We start from the raw sequence: 20,880 nt of genomic DNA on the forward strand, positions 1-20,880 counted from the left end.
AGTGGGATTACTGGGTTCTTCTTCGTCTCTTGTTATAGTCTTTGTTTTAAAGTCTATTTTGTCTAATATAAGTATTGCTAGTCCAGCTTTTGTTTTGTTTTGTTTTCATTTTCATGAAATATCTTTTTCCATCCCTTTACTTTCTATCTGTGTGCGTCTTTCAATCTGAAGTGATTCTGTTGTAGGCAACATTTTAAGGGTTTTGTTTTCTTATCCATTCAGCCCTCTGATGTCTTTTGAATGAAGCATTTAATCGCTTTACATTGAAAAAAATTGTTGATAGATATGTAGCTATTGCCATTTTAATATTCATAATTTTAATCTTTTTTTTCCATCTTAAAGAATTCCCTTTAACATTCCTTGTAATTCTGGTTTGGTGATGATAACTCCTTAAACTTTTTCTTGTCTGGGAAGCTTTTACTGTCCTTTGATTCTAAATGATAGCTTTGCTGGGTAGAGTAATCTTGGTTGTAGGTCCTTGATTTTCATCACATTGAATATTTTGTGCCAATCCCTTCTGGTCTGCAAAATTTCTGTTGAGAAATCAGCTGACAATCTTATGGGAGCTCCCTTATAAATTACTAGTTGCCTTTCTCTTGCTACTTTTAGGATTCTCTCTTTGTCTTTAACCTTTGCTATTCTAATTATAATGTGTCTTAGTGTGGGCCTGTTTAGGTTCATCTTGTTTGGGATTCTCTGTGCTTTCTGGACTTGTATGTCTATTTCCTTTACCAGGTTAGGAAAGTTTTCAGTCATTATTTCTTCAAATAGATTCTCAATCCCTTGCTTTCTCTCTTCTGCTTCTGGTACCCCTATGATGTGAATGCTGTTAGGCTTCATGTTGTCCCAGAGGCCTCTTAAACTATTCTCATTTGTTTTTATTTTTACTTTTTTTTGTTCTGATTGGGTATTCTCCACTACTTTGTCTTCCAAATCACTGATTTGATCCTCTGCTTCATCTAGTCTGCTGGTGATTCCTTCTAGTGCATTCTTCATTTCAGTTATTGTATTCTTCACTTCTGACTGGTTCTTTTTTATGGTTTCTGTGTCCTTTTCTATGCCTGCTATTTTTCTGTTGATGTTCTCACTAACTTCCTTGAACATCCTTATAACCAGTGTTTTTAACTCTGTTGCTTGCCTCCATTTGTTTAGTTCGTTTTCTGGAGTTTTCTCCTTTTCTTTCATTTGGGATGTATTTCTTTGTTTCCTCATTTTGGCTGCCTTCCTCAGTTTTTTCTTCTTCTATGTATTAGGTAGGGCTGCTATGTCTCCCAGTCTTGGCTGGATGGCCTTATGTAGCAGGTGCCTTGTGGGACCCTGACATAGTCTTCCTGGTCACCTGTTCCGGGTGCTCCTGAAGTCCCTTGTGTGGTTTGTGTATGCTCTCCTGTTATAGTTAAGACTTGATTGCTATTGATATGTCAGTGGGTGGGACTGACCCTCAGGCTGATTGTCTATGGGGTTTGGCCACATCCATAGCTTACAGGCTGCCATGTGGAGGGTTTACCCCACTGAGTGGGATTTGACACAGTGGGCTCTGGTACCTGTTGAAACCACCTTTTGTGTGTGCCACTTGTGGGGCTAATTGGAAGTGGTCTGAGCCAACCTTTAAGTATGTTGGTTCCAGGGTATCTTGCAAGGGGCTCCAGTACAGGCCCAGGTCACCCACTGCCTGTGACTGGCTGGGGACTGCCTGGTAGAAGCTACAAAGCAATTAGTAGTTGGTCACTGCCTGTGCTGTACCTGGAGGCATGTGGGAGAGGCCACATTGCAAACTGAGAATGTCTGCCAACAGTACCAGGCCTCAGGTAGCTCCACAAAATACCAGGACATGCCAAGTCCTGCTACCACCTATCTGGTCCCTTAAGATTCAGCCACTGATAAAGTCTTGTGTGATATGCATTGGGTGAGGTAGGGTCTCAGGCAGTCTCTAGAATGGGAAGAGTTGTGGTCACCAGGTTAATGTAGATTCTGGTTTTGGTGCCAGTTCTGAGCCTGGAGCTATTTAGTAAAAGTCTTAGAGCAAACTGAGGCCAGTCATCACCTGCCTGGGGCCCGTGACTGCAACAGCTTTCCAAGAAAGAATGCAATGTAGGCAAGGCTGGCTGCTTTCAGAGAAAGTGCCTCTGGTGTTGGGTAAGTTGGGTGGGGCAGGGACTGAGTGAGTCTGTAGGGTGGAGCCAGTGGAGCTCACCTGTCCGATCAGATTCAGATTTTGCCTGCAGGGATAGGCTCAACACAGGAAAGATGGTGCCCATCTGCGGCTGCACAGGAAAAGGACACCACACTAGGAAAACAGCAACTGTCCTCCAGCCCTTGCTTTGAACCCAAACATCTCAGTTGGCCCCTCTATATGTCTCCGATACTCCCCTGAGTTACTGTCCCTCTGCTGGCGACCAAGGTGAGTGCCTGCGAGTGAGATACTCTGTGTGCAGGCCATTTAAGAGGATGTCTGAGTTTTCTGTAGCCTTCTGTCCCACATGGATGGTCAGAATTCCACTGTTTTTCAGAGCCAGATGTTGTGGGGTTCATCTTCTTGGCACCAATACCCCAGGTTGGGGAGACTGGTTTGCAGCTGGGATCCCTCGCTCCTCTGGGGAGAATTTCCATGACTGAAGTATCCCTCCTGGGTTTCAACTGCCACCCAGAGGTTCAGAGTTAGTCTCTTTCGCACCTCCATCTGTCCTACCAGTCTTGACGTGGCTTCTTTATACCCTTAGTTATAAAACTTCTGTTCATCTAGACTTCAGATGATTCTCCAGGTTTATTGTTCTATAATTTAATTGTAATTTTAATGCACTCATGGAAGGAAGCAGGCACAGTACTTATCTACTCCTCCATCTTTGATCTCTCTCCTGCTGTTGTTGTTTTAAAACTCACAGTGAAGGAGCATTTCTAGATCTTTCTCCCCAGCGTATGTCTTAAGTTTGGCTCAAATGAACTCTTATAAAAATTGTCAACAAACTCATAGACACAGACAATATTTCAGTGGTTACCAGAGGGTAAGGGGGGACGAGGGTGGGAGATGAGGGTAAGGGGGATCAAATATATGGTGATGGAAGGAGAACTGACTCTGGGTGGTGAACATACAATGTGATTTATAGATGATGTAATACAGAATTGTACACCTGAAATCTATGTAACAACTTTACTAACTAACTATTGTCACCCCAATAAACTTTAATTAAAGAAAATTAAAAGAAAAAAAATGTCAACACACATACACACACACACACACACACACTGAAGACCATCTAGAAGCAAGGCCACAGAGAAAATGACCCTGTCTCAGAAAACTGGCCTTCTACTTCATTAGAATATACAACTAGCTCAGTGTCCACACTGACAGCACTTACCAGGAACATTGGTCTCTGGTCCCAGAGGGTGGAGTTTGAGGCAGTACATAATTTTTAACATGCCAGTAAATTCTATCCCATATTAAACAGGCTTCTTATTTCTCTTACTATTGTCTCATGAGAATTTCCTCATGTTTTATTCTAATTATCATGTAAAGTATTCAATTTGGTGTATTTGTCATAACTTACTTAATAATTTAAATATTTTGAACGTTTTATTATTTTTTAATATTTTTGATGTGCATACTTTTTCTGCATTGTAGTCTATTCCTTGGGGCACATCCTCGCAAATGCTAGTCTGAAAGGAAGTTTTCTTTGTTTCCTGGAGCTCTATCTATACATTATCTCCAGTGAGAGCTTCAAGTCTGAATACTACACTCCCCCTGCTTTTTAGCCTTTATACCCACATTCCATTTTCTCATTTTAAAAGCCAACCAAACCTCCTCCATGACAACTTTAGAACAATTTACCCCACCCTTGAGTCACTGTGTTTTGTTCTTAAAACTCCTGTCCCTGAGTCACCTTCCTGTCATTAGAATTTGACTCAGAATTTATGTTTTCAATGCAGACTAACCTAGCTGATATGAGGCAGCCATGCTGGCTATCCAATTTTAAATATAAGACAACACAATTTTGAATTACTCTTTCCTAGACTTTAAGTGAAATAAGTTTCCTTTTAAAATTTGACAAAAAAACATTTCCACTTGTCTGCTATTATAGCTGATAGAGTCAAAGAAGTTAGGAACTCTCTTGTACTGATTCGGAATAATATGTCATATTAGTGTGTCAAAATATGTAATGAAAACAAGCGAATTTGTAAGGTAGGAAACCTGGAAATTCTAGGTGTGACATATTCTATATAATTTCAAAACCAGGCCAGAGTAAGCTCCACTCACAACTTTAGCACAGTTGTTCTCACTTTAGTGTACATAAGAATAAGCTAGGGAAAAAGTTATGATCACAGATTCCATCTGACCCCTGGAGCTCATGACTCTGTAAGTCAAGGGTGGATCCAGGCAACTATATACACACATGGGTCTTCTGATGCTGGGATATTTGGGACCACATTTTGAGAAGTACTAATTTGGCACTACCTTGGCATCACAGTGCCAAATACAGCAGGTGAGAAATGAAAAGAAATGAAAATAAAATGCATTGATTTCAATCAAGCAAGGTCTCCAGTTTCTTAATGTTTCCACAATTCACAAAGCATAGAGCAAAAAGAGTTAATAGGGGTGATCACTGAAACTTGTTTGGTTGTTAAATTCTGGAGGGCCCAATCTATGTAGAGTAAGCAATGACTTACATTTTCCTTCTTCGTTCCTGCAGAGAACTTTTGTATCGTCTGTACTTTGTATAACATCAAGAGATTCACCAGGCTTTACCTGTAGATCTCTGTTCCCCCACTTTTTAGAAGTTAAGGAGGGTACAACTGTGGTTGAATATAGAACTCTAATTTCACCATCATACTGTAAAAAAAAAAAAAAAAACATTATTGATTATCGACTATTTTTAAAGTAATTAATTTATTGACAGATTTATTAAGAAATTCTTTGCTAAATAAACAGTTTCTTGTTTTCAAAAGATAATATAAAGACACTGAAGAAAACATTTTTGGTGAAAGTCACTTATAACATCACCAACTTAATGTAATAACTATTTTGAAAATTAAAAAATTTAATATTTAAGGTGTACATTTATTGCTTTGATACTCTCATATATTGCAAAATTATGACCACTATATTTAGCTAACACTGCTACCACCTCACATAATTACCTTTTACTTTTTGTGGTAAAAACATTTAAGATTTACTCTCTTAGCAAGTTTCAAATGGATAATACAGTATTGCTGACTATAATCACCACCTTGTACATGAAATCCCTAAAACTGATTAATCTTATAATTGAAAGTGTCTACCCTTTGACAACATCTCCCTATGTCCCCCACCCTCCGCCAGCCTCTGGTAAACCCTCATTCTCTTTTATGTTTCTAAGAGTTTGGCTTTCTTAGATTCCACATTTGAGTGAGATTATACAGTATTTGTCTTACACCGTCTGACTTATTTCACTTAGAATAATGCCCACAAGATCCGTCCATGTTATCACAAATGGTAGGATTTTCTTCTTTTGTCATGGCTGAATAATAGTTCATTGTATATATACACTACATATATTTTGTTCATTCTATTTTTAGATTACCTTCTTATCAAGGTTCAAAGGACAGCTAAATTTAGATGATTATTTCAGTATATATATTGTGCACATATGAGTTTGCTTAATTTGTTATAGCAATAAATTTAAATCTAAAATAAATTTTGTAGAAAATAAAGAAGTTATGATGGATAACTGTGATATTGATAACTACACTTTTAAAATATGCATTTTGGAAATTAAAAATCATAGAAGTTTTTCATTAGTGCTTTGAACTTTGTATGATATTTAAATATAACATACTTTAAATTTTTTCCTAAAGTCTTTTTCTTCTTTTTCCTGCTTTTTTAGCTTCTTAAGATCTTTTTCTTCTGTCTTGGCCTTGGATCCTTGACTAGGATGGTAGAACACACATAAAATAACACTTAGTTTCAAAAATATAAAAAGAATAGTGTAAAATAGAAACTATTCATAATATCAAATTTTTGTTAAATTTTGTTTTCAATTAATTCGGTTTTTTTTTGAAATTTACTACAATCATTGTAATGATGACATTTCATAACGCAGAGAGATTCTTTAAAAGAATATAGATTATGAGTTAAAATGGAAGATGATCTATTATGTTGAACAATTTAAAATCACTGAGGTATAATTTAAATATCAGTGGTTTCATACAAGTCTACCTATTCTCAAACCCCCTATATTTTTATCCCTTCTTAGATAATTAAGTGGTTTGGCCAATATCATTGAAAAGGCTTTTTAGAAAGCAACACTTTTTAATAAGTGGCTTAAAAAGTTTATCTGCATGTTAGTTTTTTTGTATCTACTTAAAGTGGAGCCAGGGTGGTATTATCATAGATACCAACTGTACTAAAGCCAATTGTTATAAGAGGTGAATAAGCCTAAGACAGTGATTTTCCATCCTGGCCACATATAGGATCACCTGGGAAGGTTTTAAAAAGATACCGTTGCCCTTGCCCAATTCCTAGAAATTCTAATTACATTAAATTTAAATTAATTTTAAATTCTGATTTATTAGACTGAGTGGGCTCTAGGTATGACATACATATTTTAAAAGCTCCCCGGTGATACTAATTTGCAGCCCAGGTTCAGAACCATTCGCTAAGGTTAAATATGGATGTTAAGGAAATGCTCTGGATCTCTGCACAAGGGAATTTAAAAGATTGGAATGTTAGTGAGTAATGAATCATTTTGAACACTGATATTAACTTTTACTCAGATTACTAAAGTTAAAGTTTTATTTGTAACTATTTAAAAGATTTGATTCTTAATTTTTGAACTTCAGAATGTAGTTCATTCACTGTGCAACGAGACAGCACAATATCCGCCTAAGGTTCTGCCTCCTCCCCGAGTGTCGCCTGCCTTACAGTACTCTGGGCAGAAGTGAAATTGTTGACCCCCATTAGCAGTTTGGAATTATCAGAATATACATGAGAGCAAAAAATCCCCCACAAGCTATTTTTGAAAATAATTTACTGAATAATTGAATGCTATGTTACAGAATATAAAATTGTTTTAAACTCTGAAAAACAGTACCTATCACATAAAGTTTAATTCGCTGGGGTTTATTTTGCTTAAAGAAAAGGGCCAATGTGTCAATCTGGGTTCCTAGAAGAGCTATTTTATGCAATATATTAATAGTAGCATTTCAATAGTAATATAAAAAAGAAAAATGCATTAAAAACTGTCAGGGATAGAAGCAACTTCTCAATGGTAAGCAATATTAGAACTTAACGTATTACTAAAGATCAGATTTTCCTTTCATGGAGAACTGAAAAAGGAGAATGATTCTCTTTTTATCTTACTTAGTTGTTTTACCTATAGAACTTGATCTTCATATATAAATGAAAGCATATTTTCCCTTCAGTCTCTTTCATCTTGATACTATCTCTTATTCCATAAAATTAGCTTAGCAACTTTGGTAAAAATAATATTTTGAGTTCACATGTGCATTTTTACTAGTACAACTCAGAAGACATCACTTATTGTATTCCATTTGTTACTTTCATCCTTTAATCAAGTCCAAGATCTTTTTATTCACCTTTGCTTTTTCTTGAAAAATCTAGAGAGGTCTTCTTGCTTTTTTACATAGTATGTATCAGATAGTCTCACATAATTTGGGTAAAAAAGCATCCTGCCATGTTGTTTTCTATTTCAAAAGAGTTTTCAAAAGGTACTCCTTTTATATTAACTATTTTTAGATTTTCTTACAATTTTAGCCTAAAATTAAATTGAAACCTTAGGTGAGCTGAAGAATGTCACTATTTTCTGTTGACTCTGTTTTTTAAATTTGAATGGAATCTTTGAGAAACTGATGCTTTTGTGGAAAAGAGACATACTAAAAGTCCTGTTAAAAAACAAATCCTGGGGCAGCTGGATGTTGGTTAGAGCACGAGCTTTGAACAACAGCGTTGCCGGTTCAATTCCCACATGGGGCAGTGAGCTGCGCCCTTCACAACTAGATTGAAGGACAACGACTTGAAGCTGATGGGCCCGAAGAAACACACTCTTCCCCAATATTCTCCAATAAAATTTATAAAAACAAAACAAAAAAACAAGTCATGTTCTTTTTCATAAAAGGAAAAAGGCTTCTTGTGGAAGACGGAAGAGGCTTGAACATGGTGGTGAAGGCTGAGATATAAACTAAGAACTGTATTCAAGGTAAAATGGCTTTAGGAAAAGAGTAAAAGTAAAGGGACATGAATCAGTGGGATCAGTCACAACTCTCAAATATTAACTCAAGCTCTCAAATATTTTCCCAGTGAATGAATGAATGAATGAATGCAAACATCAGTGAGTGTCAGGGCAGAGGATGATCAGGGAACAAGTTGCAGAACTACTGGGACTTGGGGAGGGCAACCAAGGGGGGAAAGACAACGAAGAGGAGGATGGGGTTATCCATTCACAAACCTGGCAGAAAAGTTAGATCTAGGATCAAGAGGAGGACAGAATGAACACGATCTCACCCAGTAGATACACATCCCACCGGAGTTTTATTCTAGTTGAATTTTCTTAAGGAGTCTGATTTTCATTACTTCATTGCAATGAGAACACGTTAATTACCTTAACTCTGATGGTGGAGCAGGGAAATCAGAGGCTTCCACATCATCATAAACCTCCTCTCCCATGTCTAAAAACGACAAAATATCAAATGTTGAAACACTATTAGTTTAAATTTTGATATGAACATTCAATGATGTTTTTAATACAAAGATTATTTCAAGGACAATGCAGTACGTTTTCCTGTGGTCTCTGTACATTTCTCCTGGAAGCATAGTCTGTTCCTTAAAGGGGAGAGATTCTCATCTCCCTGAATGCCTGTGTTAAATTTCCCTCAAAAAACTACTGATCATGATTGTAACTATCATTATGAGTGGGAAAAAAATAATCCCTAGACAGAGACTGAGATTATTTGAAGATTCACAAGTGTGATGAATGGCAGGATTAGTAGATTTCTGACAAACAAATCTACATCAGTGGTCACTGGCTGTAGGCAGTAGAGACTGAAGTCAATCTCTACTTCTCATGGGATTTAGGGTGCTATGATAATATATATGATTTTATTTATATATCTCTATCATCTATCTATCTATCTATCTATCTATCTATCTATCTATCTATCTATCTATCTATCATCTATCATTTTCTTTTACTCACTGATCTATTCCTTAGTAACTTCTACCTTATCGTAGTACTAGGTATGGCACCATCTTAAAATGGAAAGGATATTTCTAATAATAAGACATTTCTGATACTAGCAGGCATTGAGAGTATTGGTAGAAAACTTGTTATGACTTTAACTGGCTCAATAGCTTTTCCAGTCTGTAGTTACTTTTCCTCCTCCTAACCTTCTTGTTAATAAGGCTCCACTGCAAATTAATTTGAAGAGATGAGTTGATGAGAGTGCAAATGTTTTAAGGAATTATTATCACAGAAAGTTTAAATGCTGTCTAGTAGTGGCAAAGATTTGATTTCCTTTAAAAATTCCTCTCGCCCTGTATATATGTATAGAGTTCTCTCTCCCACCTATAAGGTTAATTAATTTCACAGTATAAAACCTGCTCAGCTATATGAAGAATCCATAATAAATATGTAGAAAAAATGACATATTATTGGTTTCCGGATAAGGAAAAGATTACTATCCCATGCTCATGCACATACAACAAACAAGAACAAAAGAAAATTAAAACAAAAACACATTTTTTCTTAATTAGGTCACATTTGCTGGATTCTTATATCTACCCTATGTGAAGCTAAGTTTCTTGAACATACTTTGAAAATTATAGACTAAGGTCCAAGCTCGTCATTATTTATTGATAAATTTTAATTAGTGTCTGACATATTTTCAAATTGATAACTGAAAACAAAGTCAGATAAACAGATTGAAAGAATAGATTATTTTTGTGTTTCGTTTGCTCTTTCAATTTATTTATAAATCAAAGTTTTGAATGCCTCAAATATTCTTAGAGACAACATTTTATTTTGTTCAAGTAAATTAAGAAAAAAATTTTAAAGGTCTATCTCAGCATAGGTGAAAAAAAATAAGCAGATTGAAATTATACAAAAAAGAAATTTATTTTCGGAGTCAAGGCTTTTACTGAGAAAGAGTGATTATATCCAATGCTTTCCCAGTCTCCCATCTACAATAAATGAGATAAAATATACAATTGGTTTTTATTACTTACCCAATTCTTTAGGAGGAGAAGGGAAACTGGAAAGAAAATGAGAACACAATTACAATCAGACCAATATAAACACAGAATTTGAGCCCTTTATTTAGGAGAGACATGAATAAGTAAGAGCCTGGAGGTTTATAAAGGCTAATTAATATTTTGACTATCATTCCTTTCTCATTCTCCATTTCTCCACTAAGGCCCAGTTTCTGTCCACCAATCTGGAATTTAGCAAGACTTCTTTGAACTCCAATGTTGGCCAAAAAAGTCAAGAGTCAAGACATTTAGTGGTTTGTTTTACCCATAGTCATTAGACCAATGTTTTTAGATTTGTTCTATAAGGTTTGGGCATATTATCACACCGAAGTAGATTAAGTGGATTCAATATTGTGGAGTCATTGTGGCATAGCTCAGGCCTAAAACTATTTATTTGACTCAACAAATAGAAACGGAGAGTTGAAATTAACAAAGGTCATAGGAATATTTACATGACTATGTTTCGCCATATGTACATATATATCCCAAAACAGGAGAATGGTGAATAAGAAAGGAATACCCACTGAAACAAGTCAGGAAGAGTTTATTAATAGAAGTGATCTGAAATCAGGATTGGGTGGCATTTAGTTGCAACAGAAAAAGACCTTTGTTTTTATTACTTTCAGAACTTTAAGAGCGCGCGTGCACACACACACATCACTGGAAGAAGGGTGCACAGTTATACACAAGTGTGAGAGGCCATTAATTCAAATGATTCAAAATCAGAATTAGGTTGTGTGTAACTGGAGCAGAAAAAATAATCTGCTTTTATTTGTAAATCAGGACTATACTTGAGAAATGCTGCATCAAGAGAAGATTTGTTTACTTACTATTTTAAGTGTAGTGTTTATTGAGTGTTGTTTTAGTGTCTCACAAGAGGGTTTAATCATGTAACAGCTAACATGAGTGACATTTTTCAAATTCATATGTATGGGACATACACTAAAGGATTATTTGGGGATGGAAAGAGAAAATTTATACACTAATTTTTATTTAGACAAACTGAAGATATTTAGAATAATTTTAATAGAGGACTAAATCTATGATTCAAATAGAATTTATTTATATCTTCACTACTGTGGAAGAAAGTTACAAAGATTTTAAATGCTATACTTAGAGAAAAGGAATTCCAGATTGTGTCCTTTATTTCTAGCAAATTAATTTTCAATAGAGCATGTATATTTTGAGGCGTAGTCAATATAAAATATTATATAATAAAATGTGGTATTGAGTTTTTGTAAAGCTACAGTCAAAAAAGGTCCTACTAAGTGGAGAGTGTGTGTGTGAATACATGAGGGTATGTGTGCGTGTGTGTGTGTGTGTGTGTATGTGTGCATGTTTGTAGGGAAAGCAAAATATATCTTTAAATCATATAACAGTTTTTAAATACTTTGTGTGAGTTTAAGGGTGAGACAGTAAATGAATAAAAGATCACTAATGGAAAATAATATTAAAATGGGTTAAACCTGTCAGAATTTGGTTATGGCTTATAAAATATTAGTAGCATTTGATTAAATTAACATTAGTAGTTATTGTGCACTAGGTTTGGTTGGTCGACTCTTACGATGAACCTTCATTATTGTCTGACTCAGAGACTTTAGGTTTCTCTCGTATACTTTTCTTTTTGTCATCTTTTCCCTTTAATTTCTTCAAAATTCCCCAGGACCACGAGTTACTCTTCTCTTCAACCTGTAGTGTGGAGCTTAGGAGCATGCAGGCATTGGTCAGAATGGAATAGTCGGTGGAGTGTAAAGACATTGAGTGGACATTCAGATTTGTTATCCTAGTACAGCATTGATCACACAGGCAGTAAGTTACTCATTGTATTCAACAAGACGATGCTGTTAAATTTACAGGGCATGGTCTTTGAATGCTGCTTCTACTAGGTAAGTAATAGGTAAGTTGTTTTATTTCCTTCTAGTTAGTGATATTTCTCTTGGTTCTTAAAATAACAAACTAAGTCAGGATTAAGTTTTAAACATTAATTTAGTTTTATTTTATGGTTAAAATTAAGTAATTGATAGACCTTAAATTTTAAAACATGCCACTTCAAAAGTTTAAACAACTACAGGGTTAAGTATTCAGTACTGGTTTTGCCCCAGGTAGCATATAGTCTCACTTTACTTGGGTTTCCCAAGTAAATTTGTGTGAAATTATTTGTAAAATAATTTGTGTAAAATTTTTACACAAAGGATAGCTATGCAACTGATAAACTCTCCAGAGATTGTTGTAAAAGTAAATTATTGATTGATAAATGAACGATTGGGAAATGTTTGGAAAAATACAAACAAACTACAACACCTGTAATTCTTTATCCCTTTTCATTTTACTTCTTTTGACATAGTTATGGAGGTTCTTCCAAATACTATACCACTTCATTTGAAGTATAGTGCAATCATACTTCCCGGTTTACTGCTGTTGTTAATATTTAAATCATTTTTGGGAAGGTAATAAGGAACACTATTTTCTGCTTTTTATTCTAACTAGAAATCAAAACTAAATTTCAATATAGAAAATAATTTCAAAAAGGCAATTCACTGATTATTCTTACCCATCATCAACATCTTCCTCTTCGATCCCATCATAAATATCATCTGGGGGAGGTGGGAACATCCCTTCATTTCGATTAAGGGGAAAAAAATCGTTTGTTAATTTCACAATTTTGGTCTCATAATAGTCACTGAAAACTTGATAATAAACCTGCCTTATTTAAATGCAGAAAGCATCCCTCCTTCACATTAACTGTTTAAATAAAAAATAACCTTATTTTCTCACTCTCATATAGATAGTAGGCAAATTGTTTTGTTGATTATTTTATAGGGAATTCTTAGAGGTGAAATATAATAAAGATATGAACAATAATAAAAGGTACTGTGCACTGGAGATGAAAGGAATGGGTAGAATAAATACTAGAAAAATTGAATAGAGAATAGAGTTAAATATTTATTGTGGAAAATGAGAAGGGAGGAGTGATAAGAAAAATTTAATTAACAGTGAGAAGACATTTAGAAAAAGATATTGATCAAGATGTAAGTGAAGAAAAGCAAATGGAATGAAATGTGAATTTGTAGACATTGATAGTTGCTAAAACAAACTTTTATTTCATTTCATCAAAGTGATGTTTTAAAAGACAAACCCTTTCTTGTTTGAGTTGTTACCCTACACTACTTGGGAACCTTGCTACGTGACAAATATTTATATTGAAAACACTGAGAATCTTCTCTGTGCAGGAATACATACAATGAACTTTGAAATTTAACTTTTAGGATGAGAACCTTAACAATGCGAGGTGTCAGTAAAATTTCCTTACTTTGCAGATGAGAAAAAGAGGGGACTTTCAGAGTCACAGCTAAAGTGACCATATACGTTATCATCCAAACAAGGATACTTTTGAAAGTGAAGGGGATGCTCTTAAGAATTGTACTCAGACGATTAGCTAAGCCCAAATCGCCTCGGGCATCCTGGAAGTGGAGTCACCCTATGACCCACAACAAACGTGGAAGAAAGAAGTGCATTGCTCAGGGTCACTTGGTGACTAGGACTAGAATCCAGGTCACTGGTTCCAGTCCAGTGTTCTTTCTACCTTGTTAAGATACTTCTCATTGTTTGCAAACAAAAGCATGCTGTCATTAATATACACAAAAATGTTGAAGATTTGGAGAAACTGCTAATAAAAGTGTGTAGCTTACCTCCACTTCCACTCTGACTGTGGCTAGAAAAAAACCAAAAACAAAACCGGGACAAATTAAATTAATATATGAATTATTTAACCGTCAGGAAGAGAAGTACATGTATTGAACAGTTATATTAAAGAGGAATAATATTTCATTTAAATGTTCTCAGGATGTTATATGTTGTTTATCATAATAGATGCATTGTAGCAAGGCAAAAAAACAAAACAAAACAAACAAACCTAATAAGAACAAGTGAGTTTCGGTACTACATAAGGTAAGCAAAACAATGATACTGTTTGCAACATTTTTCCATAAGGCAGTTTTCAGATTATACATTACTATATCATTCCATAAATGTACTTATTAAAAAAAGAGAGAGTATTATTCCCAGAGTCTTATAGAACCATTACTGCATTAAAATTAATTCTCTTTCAATTAAATTTTATAACGGTAAATTTTATAATGGTTAAATCTTATAACCACAGCATTTTACTCTTAGTCCAATAGCATTACATTTTTTAAAAAAAATTTGAAATCTTATTTATGGGGCTTTTATATAGTGTTGGCGTTGATTCCCTAAATCCAGATTTCCTGTATTTTTTATTTATTTCTATAACATGCTATATTTTCCCTATTTTATAATTGTCTGTTTTCTTGCCTGTGTCTGCCACTAAAATGTGAATTCTGTGAGAGCAAAGGGAAGTGAGTAGACTGTGAGAACTGCAAAACCTCAGAAGTCATCTGGTTCAATTCCCTCGTTTTGCAGAAAAGAAACTGAAGCTCTGAGAAAATAAATGTCTCGACCACGCCTGTTTAATTAACCAAAGAGCTGAGATAAGAACCTCTGCATCCTGCCTTCCCCTAAAACACTGTTTTGTCTATAGCTAGCTTTACTCCCTGTATCGCCATTTTTTTCCCTTTGGATAATCTGCCAGCAACAGTTATCAGTCTGATATTACAACCATACAGTATAATTAGATACTCATATCTGATTCCACAACGTTAAAGTCAGATCAAAGAAATTCATCTGATGGAGAGCTATGGTTAATTTAGAAACAGAAAAATACTCCTGCTAATGGAACTTTAGAGAAAACATGCTATAAAAGTCTTAATATATAAATGAGAATTGATTTTTGATGAAGTTTAAGTATATTCTTACATACTATTTTCACATTCATTTTCTCTGACTCTTCCTTTTGAGCATGAAGCAGAAAGAATTATGTGAAGAATTACAATTCTGATTGGCTAACATTCCTTGGCAAATATATTCCATCTTGGAGATTTTCATACCCAATTTCCAAAGAACAGGGTTACACCAAAGCTGCCACACATCATTTCATTCCTAGAGCAATTCTTCAACTTCCTAAAAGGGTCTGTTTAGAATATAAAATATTTACAGATAAAGTAGAGGTAAGGAGAGGAGAGTGTGAGAAAAGAGGAGAAGAAGGGAAGAGAGAAAGGAAAGGATAAATGGAAGGAGAAAGGTTGGGAAGCATAACAGAAAGTCTGTTAAGTGATGGAGGAATGGAATTTGCATTTGTAATTTTCTTTCCTTCATTTTTTATATTTAGCACAGACATTGCTTTAGTTAAGAAGAAAGAGAGAAATCTGGACAGCTGTCAGGACCTGTGCTTTTAAGCCTCCTGTCTGCTCACAGAGTTTGAAGTGCACAGCCAGCTCTGCCTACCCTGGAGGGATAAGGAAGGAGCAGGTAAAGAGTGCAAGGGACCAGGCAGCATCTGGAGGAAGGAGGAGAGGATGGTGCCCTCTCTTATTGTTGCCAGGGCACGCTGCCAGCTTTAGCCAGCATCTTTCCTTGTTCTACCAAGAACAAAGCATGTCTGTTACGAGCTCTCTGCCAGCAGCAGCTGTAGTTTCAAAAACAAAACTTGGGTAGAAATTATGTCTCTTGTTTCATTTTCTTATTAAATATGCACGAGAGGAAAAGATGCTAGTAAATATTATAGTCCTATACTTTTTAAAAAGATATTGAGCATTAAAACCATACATCTCCAGTCCCATTTTAGTAAATAAAAGATTCTTTTTCTGCTACATGTTTAGTAACTAGAGCATGGTATGTATGGACTTGATAAAACGGAAAAGGTAATGCTAGTTTTGGGAAACAGTCACCTATTATGCTTAAATAATGCCTCATTTTAAGAACATTATTCTTTTTTGTAGATTTATGTATTTTTTTCTTGAGCATGTGCATCAGTGTAAATATGCATTTATAATATAACTGGGGTCCTTTATCCCACATAAATGTGTTTTAAAAAATAAGGATAAACATAAAGTATATACAGTGGTAATATAAGTGGAATGACATGCTCATGTCCTGAAAATTCTGTAAATCTCAGAAAATGGCCATTTAGAACTTCAACTGACCTCAGAACCAATATTTACCAACTGCTCAAGTAGGTCAATGTTTTTCTGATTACTCAAGCCAATTTACGATCTATAAACTCCAGTATATACATTGCAGTATATACATTTTGATATATGTTGTGTAATTTATGGTCATAACATGGTAAGAAGGCATTATGGGCTATAATTCATTTTAGAAAGACAAAACTTCCAGAAAGCAACACAACAAATTTAAGTGATGATAAGAGGTAAAAGACCACAAGAGGGAAATTTAATTCTTCATATGTCTTATAAGTACATTTCTATTTTGATAGTTTAAAATTTTTTAAGTGGTTAATAGTAAAACCATTTTTCCTTTGACATTTAAGTTATAAAGAAGGCAGACACATTTTTACCCAAGAGAAGATCGAGCACAGATTGTGTGTTTTGAGATCACAGTGGAAGAGTCTATGCCACAATGTGGGCGTAGAAAAATGTGGATTCTTAACTGAGCTGGAGATTTTCCTCCTCCTTTTCCTTCAACTTGAAGGGATATGGCTTTACGAGGAAGAGGAGATATTGGGGGGAGGAAGGAATGAAAGGAGAAGGGGAATAGAAGAGCAAGAAGGGGAAAAAGGACAAGGAAGATCAGAGCTAGGAAAAAGAGACAGAGGAAGAGGCATGGAGAAAGGAAGCGGAAGACTGAGAAGGAAATGAAGAAAAATATACATGAGAGAGGATGGCCACTCTCCCTTCTTGGCACCTCCAGAAAGGATGCTTGTTCTGTTTCTCTGCCCCTGGAAGGTGTTCCTGTAGTTCGTTGGGGGTGGGGGAATCACTCTAATCTAGAGAAATGAATGGGCAATGGAAAGTAGACCCCTTAGTTGATACCCCAGGATCACGAGGAATTGAGTTTTTACTTTTGTACTTTTAAAGAGCAAAGTAGGGTTGTAGTGAAAAGCATTTTTTTTCCGTTATATTTTCAAATAAGAACAAATATATTTAGACTCAAAGATTTCAGAGCAAAAATGTTTATATTTTTCAGAACTAAATTTTATATTTCATGCTTCACATTTTACAGTCTTATCTGCTTTACGGATATCCCTAAGATCAAGTCAGAATGAATATTACAAAACAGCATTTTGGAATCACAACCCATTTGGCAAGGTCTGGCAAATGGCTCATTATATTTCAAGTAGCATTTGATACATATAACCAAAGAGTAAAATAAAAGACTTGAGTTTCAAATAACCTTGCACCCATATTGGAGCGACTGTACACGGTAATTTAGTTTAGTGCTAGACAGCAGTAGGAAATATGGAAAGTAAAATTCTAGGATCTTAAAATACATAATCTGTGACAAGGAGACAAGCTGATGTGTTTTACAATTTGTTTTTGCACATACCTGCTAGCCTCATCCTGCTCTGCGACGTCATCGTACACTTCTTGGTCATCTTCAATATGTTTCGATGAAAGAGGACCGAGAGAGGTTTTTCTCCGTTTCAAGGAATCGTAGTCAATCTCTACAGCAGTTGTCTTAATATAGCCATCTACCAAAAGAGGAATGATTTATGTTCAGGTTACTGCATTTTAAATGTTTTAAAGTTGTGAATAAAATATCAATTGCATATTTGCTCTTTAAAATTGCTCATTTCTTTGCTTGCAATTCTGATTTATAGACTTCCCATGTAGACACACGTTTTACTGTACATTGTCCAAGTTTTATGCTACTGTGGTTTGGAATAAGCCTAGAGTCTATTTTCAAAATTCCATAGTGATTAACTTGACTCATTCTTTTTTTTTTTTTTAACTTTTAACATCAATGAAGAAATTAATGCCCTTTGTTACTCCCTGGAGTAATATAAATATTTACATTGTTCTCCACTAAAAGATAACACAGATGAGGTGAAGATGGAAGTATATACCTGTTATTTTAAATCTTACTATCTTTGTCCACCCTGTGCAATACTCCTAACTTAATGCTTACGAGTCATTCCCAAAGAATTGGCACATTTCATTTGGGCTCAAAAAGATGACAATTTGAAGTCATAGGGGAGTTTCCACTCACATGACCCCCTTGCTGTTCTGCCTAACCATTTTCCCTCAGGGTTGTCTGTGATGCGGATTATTTCAATTTGCTCTCCTTGCTTGAAGCTCAGTTCATTCTTTCCTCCTTTGACATCGCAGCAAGCTTTTGCTTGATGGATGACTTGAATTGGGCCTGTTAGCTGCAAAGAGGAAAAAACATAATTACAACAGGCTTCTACACTATTCAGAAAATCTTTAAGGTATGTAGCTTTGAAAGACAGTATGTCCACAACTTGCCAACCTGCCTATTTCCAACCTTTATAGGTTTGAACCAAAAATTGAGGGTGAATGTCATTCCTAGGGAATGTTCCTATAGAAGGGGTTAGGGAAAAATCACAGGGGTCAGCCAGGACCACAAAGAATAGAGAAGCATATGCCTGGGGTCCCGGAGAGAGTGATCTGTGCACCTTAGGAACTCGGTGAAAGGCTGTCAAAGGAAGTCACTGATAACATAATACCACTGATGTATGACAATTCATGCTGGGTGCTATGAGTTTTTATGGGACATGCGCGTGGTCTGCTTGGTAGAGGGACGTTTTTTCCCTTTTTGCATTGTGTAGTTATTCTGATGGATCTCTGCAGGCCTCAAACAACAAAGGAAAGGGTAGGTGGTGGTGGTGGGTGTACTCGTGGGAAAAGCATTTTCTTTCTTTCTTTTTCTTTTTAAATTTTGTGGTACTGTCTATCTGTAAAGTTAGAGTAGACATTATCTGCTATAAACAAGATAACATTTTAGAAATAGTTTTGTAAATAAAACATAGCGACCAAATATTGTGAGGTTTTAAAAATTAATATCCCTAATAGTACAGTGGTTTATTGACAGCAGGGGAATAAACTACTTTAGACCATGAATCCTAAACTCTTAATTTCCTAATACTAAATTGGTGTCTTTTCAACAGAACTTCTTGGATCTTTTGACATGCAAATATGCATTGTGATTTTTGAAGAAGTTTATCTTATTTTATTGAACTTATGATGTTATGAATTGTGAGACATACCATTAACGATGTACCACTAAGAAAGAAAATATCTTAATTTAAATTATGATGTACAATAATGTTAAGATGCATTCTAATTTCAGAATTTTGAAATGTGAAATATTTTGTCTCAGAATTAATGAAATATGGTGCTATCTAACAATTCTCATATTTATTTAATTTATTTAACTTTTAACATTTATTAACAATTTGTGGAAGGATATAGCTTGTGAAGTCCTAATCTTGACAAACTTTTGCATTCATATTTAGTGGTATGATTTCCATACCATATTTTTTCTTACTAAAAGCATTATTTGAAAGAGCGAGTGAAGCAATGCAAACTTGATTTCTCCAAAAAAAGCTTCACATAATTCCTTCCAAGCTATAAGCAATCTCTTCATTAAAAGTTTGCTGTGAAGATTTTCGTTTAATAAATTAAATTTTCATATTTTCCACTTGAAAAATATAAATATTGGTAGCCATACATTCTGTGTGAGTAAAATGTTTTAATACTCATACTGTAATCTTAATTTTATTTATATATAGTAAGCATTTTCAAAATTTAATGAGAAATTTTATGCACAGTGCCTTATGTGCATTATTTTACTTAATTCTACAACAAACTTTTGCGAGAGATATCATTTATTTTCGTTTATATCATTTAAAGAATAGGAATCTGAGGTCCGTAGAAGTTTAGTAATATGCCCACAATCACATAACTTGCATGTGCAGCTGGAATTCGAATCCATATCTGTCCAACTAAGCTTTACATTTTCCTTGTACTATGCTGTTGGACCTTCATTCAAATATAATAAATAGACTGAGAAGGTATATATAAACCCAATTTTTATAACCCAAATCACATAGTAAATGTTTCAGAGGAATTAAATACTTAAAGGAAACTTGATATAAATGTTTTTTAAAGAATAGTTTTGTAACTCAGATAATCACTCTAAAATATAGCTGATATGCCAGACCCACACCAGATGGGCCATGTCATCAAAGATGGTGTAACCAAGAGAGGATAGCCTGCAAGTGCAGTGCTAGTGGTGGTAGTAATAGAAGTGACAAATTAGAAATCAGAGATTAGAGAAGACAGTGGTCAGAAATCCAGGTAGATGAAGAGGATTGAGAAACAGCAGGTATCAGAAATCAACATGTACACAGGCTGAAAAAAAGGCAGTTAGAGTAGCTCAGAGACACTTTATTCTGAGGTAGGTCTGATTCATTCAGAGACACATGCGTCCCTTGCACCACTATGATACATATCCCAGGGATTGTGCACCCTAAGCTCATAGAATAAATAGGTCAATATGAAATACGTGATGAGGAGAGTCAAGATGGGTTTGAGTGACTGAGTATTCATTCACTCCAGCAACATAGAATTTCCGGGAGCCCAGCAATTTTAAGCCACCGTATTTTGGATATTATCACATTACATTTTTAGTGCAGGGGTAGGGGCGTGTACTGGACACACACACACACACACACACACACACACACACACACTGTTATGAGGATAGTTACTCCTTAGAAAACAACAATTAAGTAATTCTCCAAC

The 20,880-nt window shown here is 35.1% G+C and overlaps 1 protein-coding gene across 1 annotated transcript in view; it reads right to left on the minus strand.

Annotated features, from left to right (window-relative positions):
* The window catches only part of FYB1 (FYN binding protein 1), a 157,545-nt gene that overhangs the window by 10,751 nt on the left and 125,914 nt on the right, over window positions 1–20,880 (minus strand). The window contains exons 8-16 of the mRNA XM_033111072.1: window positions 18,323–18,482; window positions 17,660–17,804; window positions 13,927–13,949; window positions 12,789–12,852; window positions 11,802–11,939; window positions 10,214–10,239; window positions 8,592–8,658; window positions 5,811–5,901; window positions 4,663–4,825 (exon numbers count right to left, since the gene is read on the minus strand). Of these exons, the coding sequence (XP_032966963.1) occupies window positions 4,663–4,825; window positions 5,811–5,901; window positions 8,592–8,658; window positions 10,214–10,239; window positions 11,802–11,939; window positions 12,789–12,852; window positions 13,927–13,949; window positions 17,660–17,804; window positions 18,323–18,482 (877 nt within the window). The remainder of the gene's footprint in view (window positions 1–4,662; window positions 4,826–5,810; window positions 5,902–8,591; window positions 8,659–10,213; window positions 10,240–11,801; window positions 11,940–12,788; window positions 12,853–13,926; window positions 13,950–17,659; window positions 17,805–18,322; window positions 18,483–20,880) is intronic.

Source organism: Rhinolophus ferrumequinum, chromosome 7 (genome assembly GCF_004115265.2).
Source record: "Rhinolophus ferrumequinum isolate MPI-CBG mRhiFer1 chromosome 7, mRhiFer1_v1.p, whole genome shotgun sequence".
In the NCBI taxonomy this organism is placed as follows: domain Eukaryota; kingdom Metazoa; phylum Chordata; class Mammalia; order Chiroptera; family Rhinolophidae; genus Rhinolophus; species Rhinolophus ferrumequinum.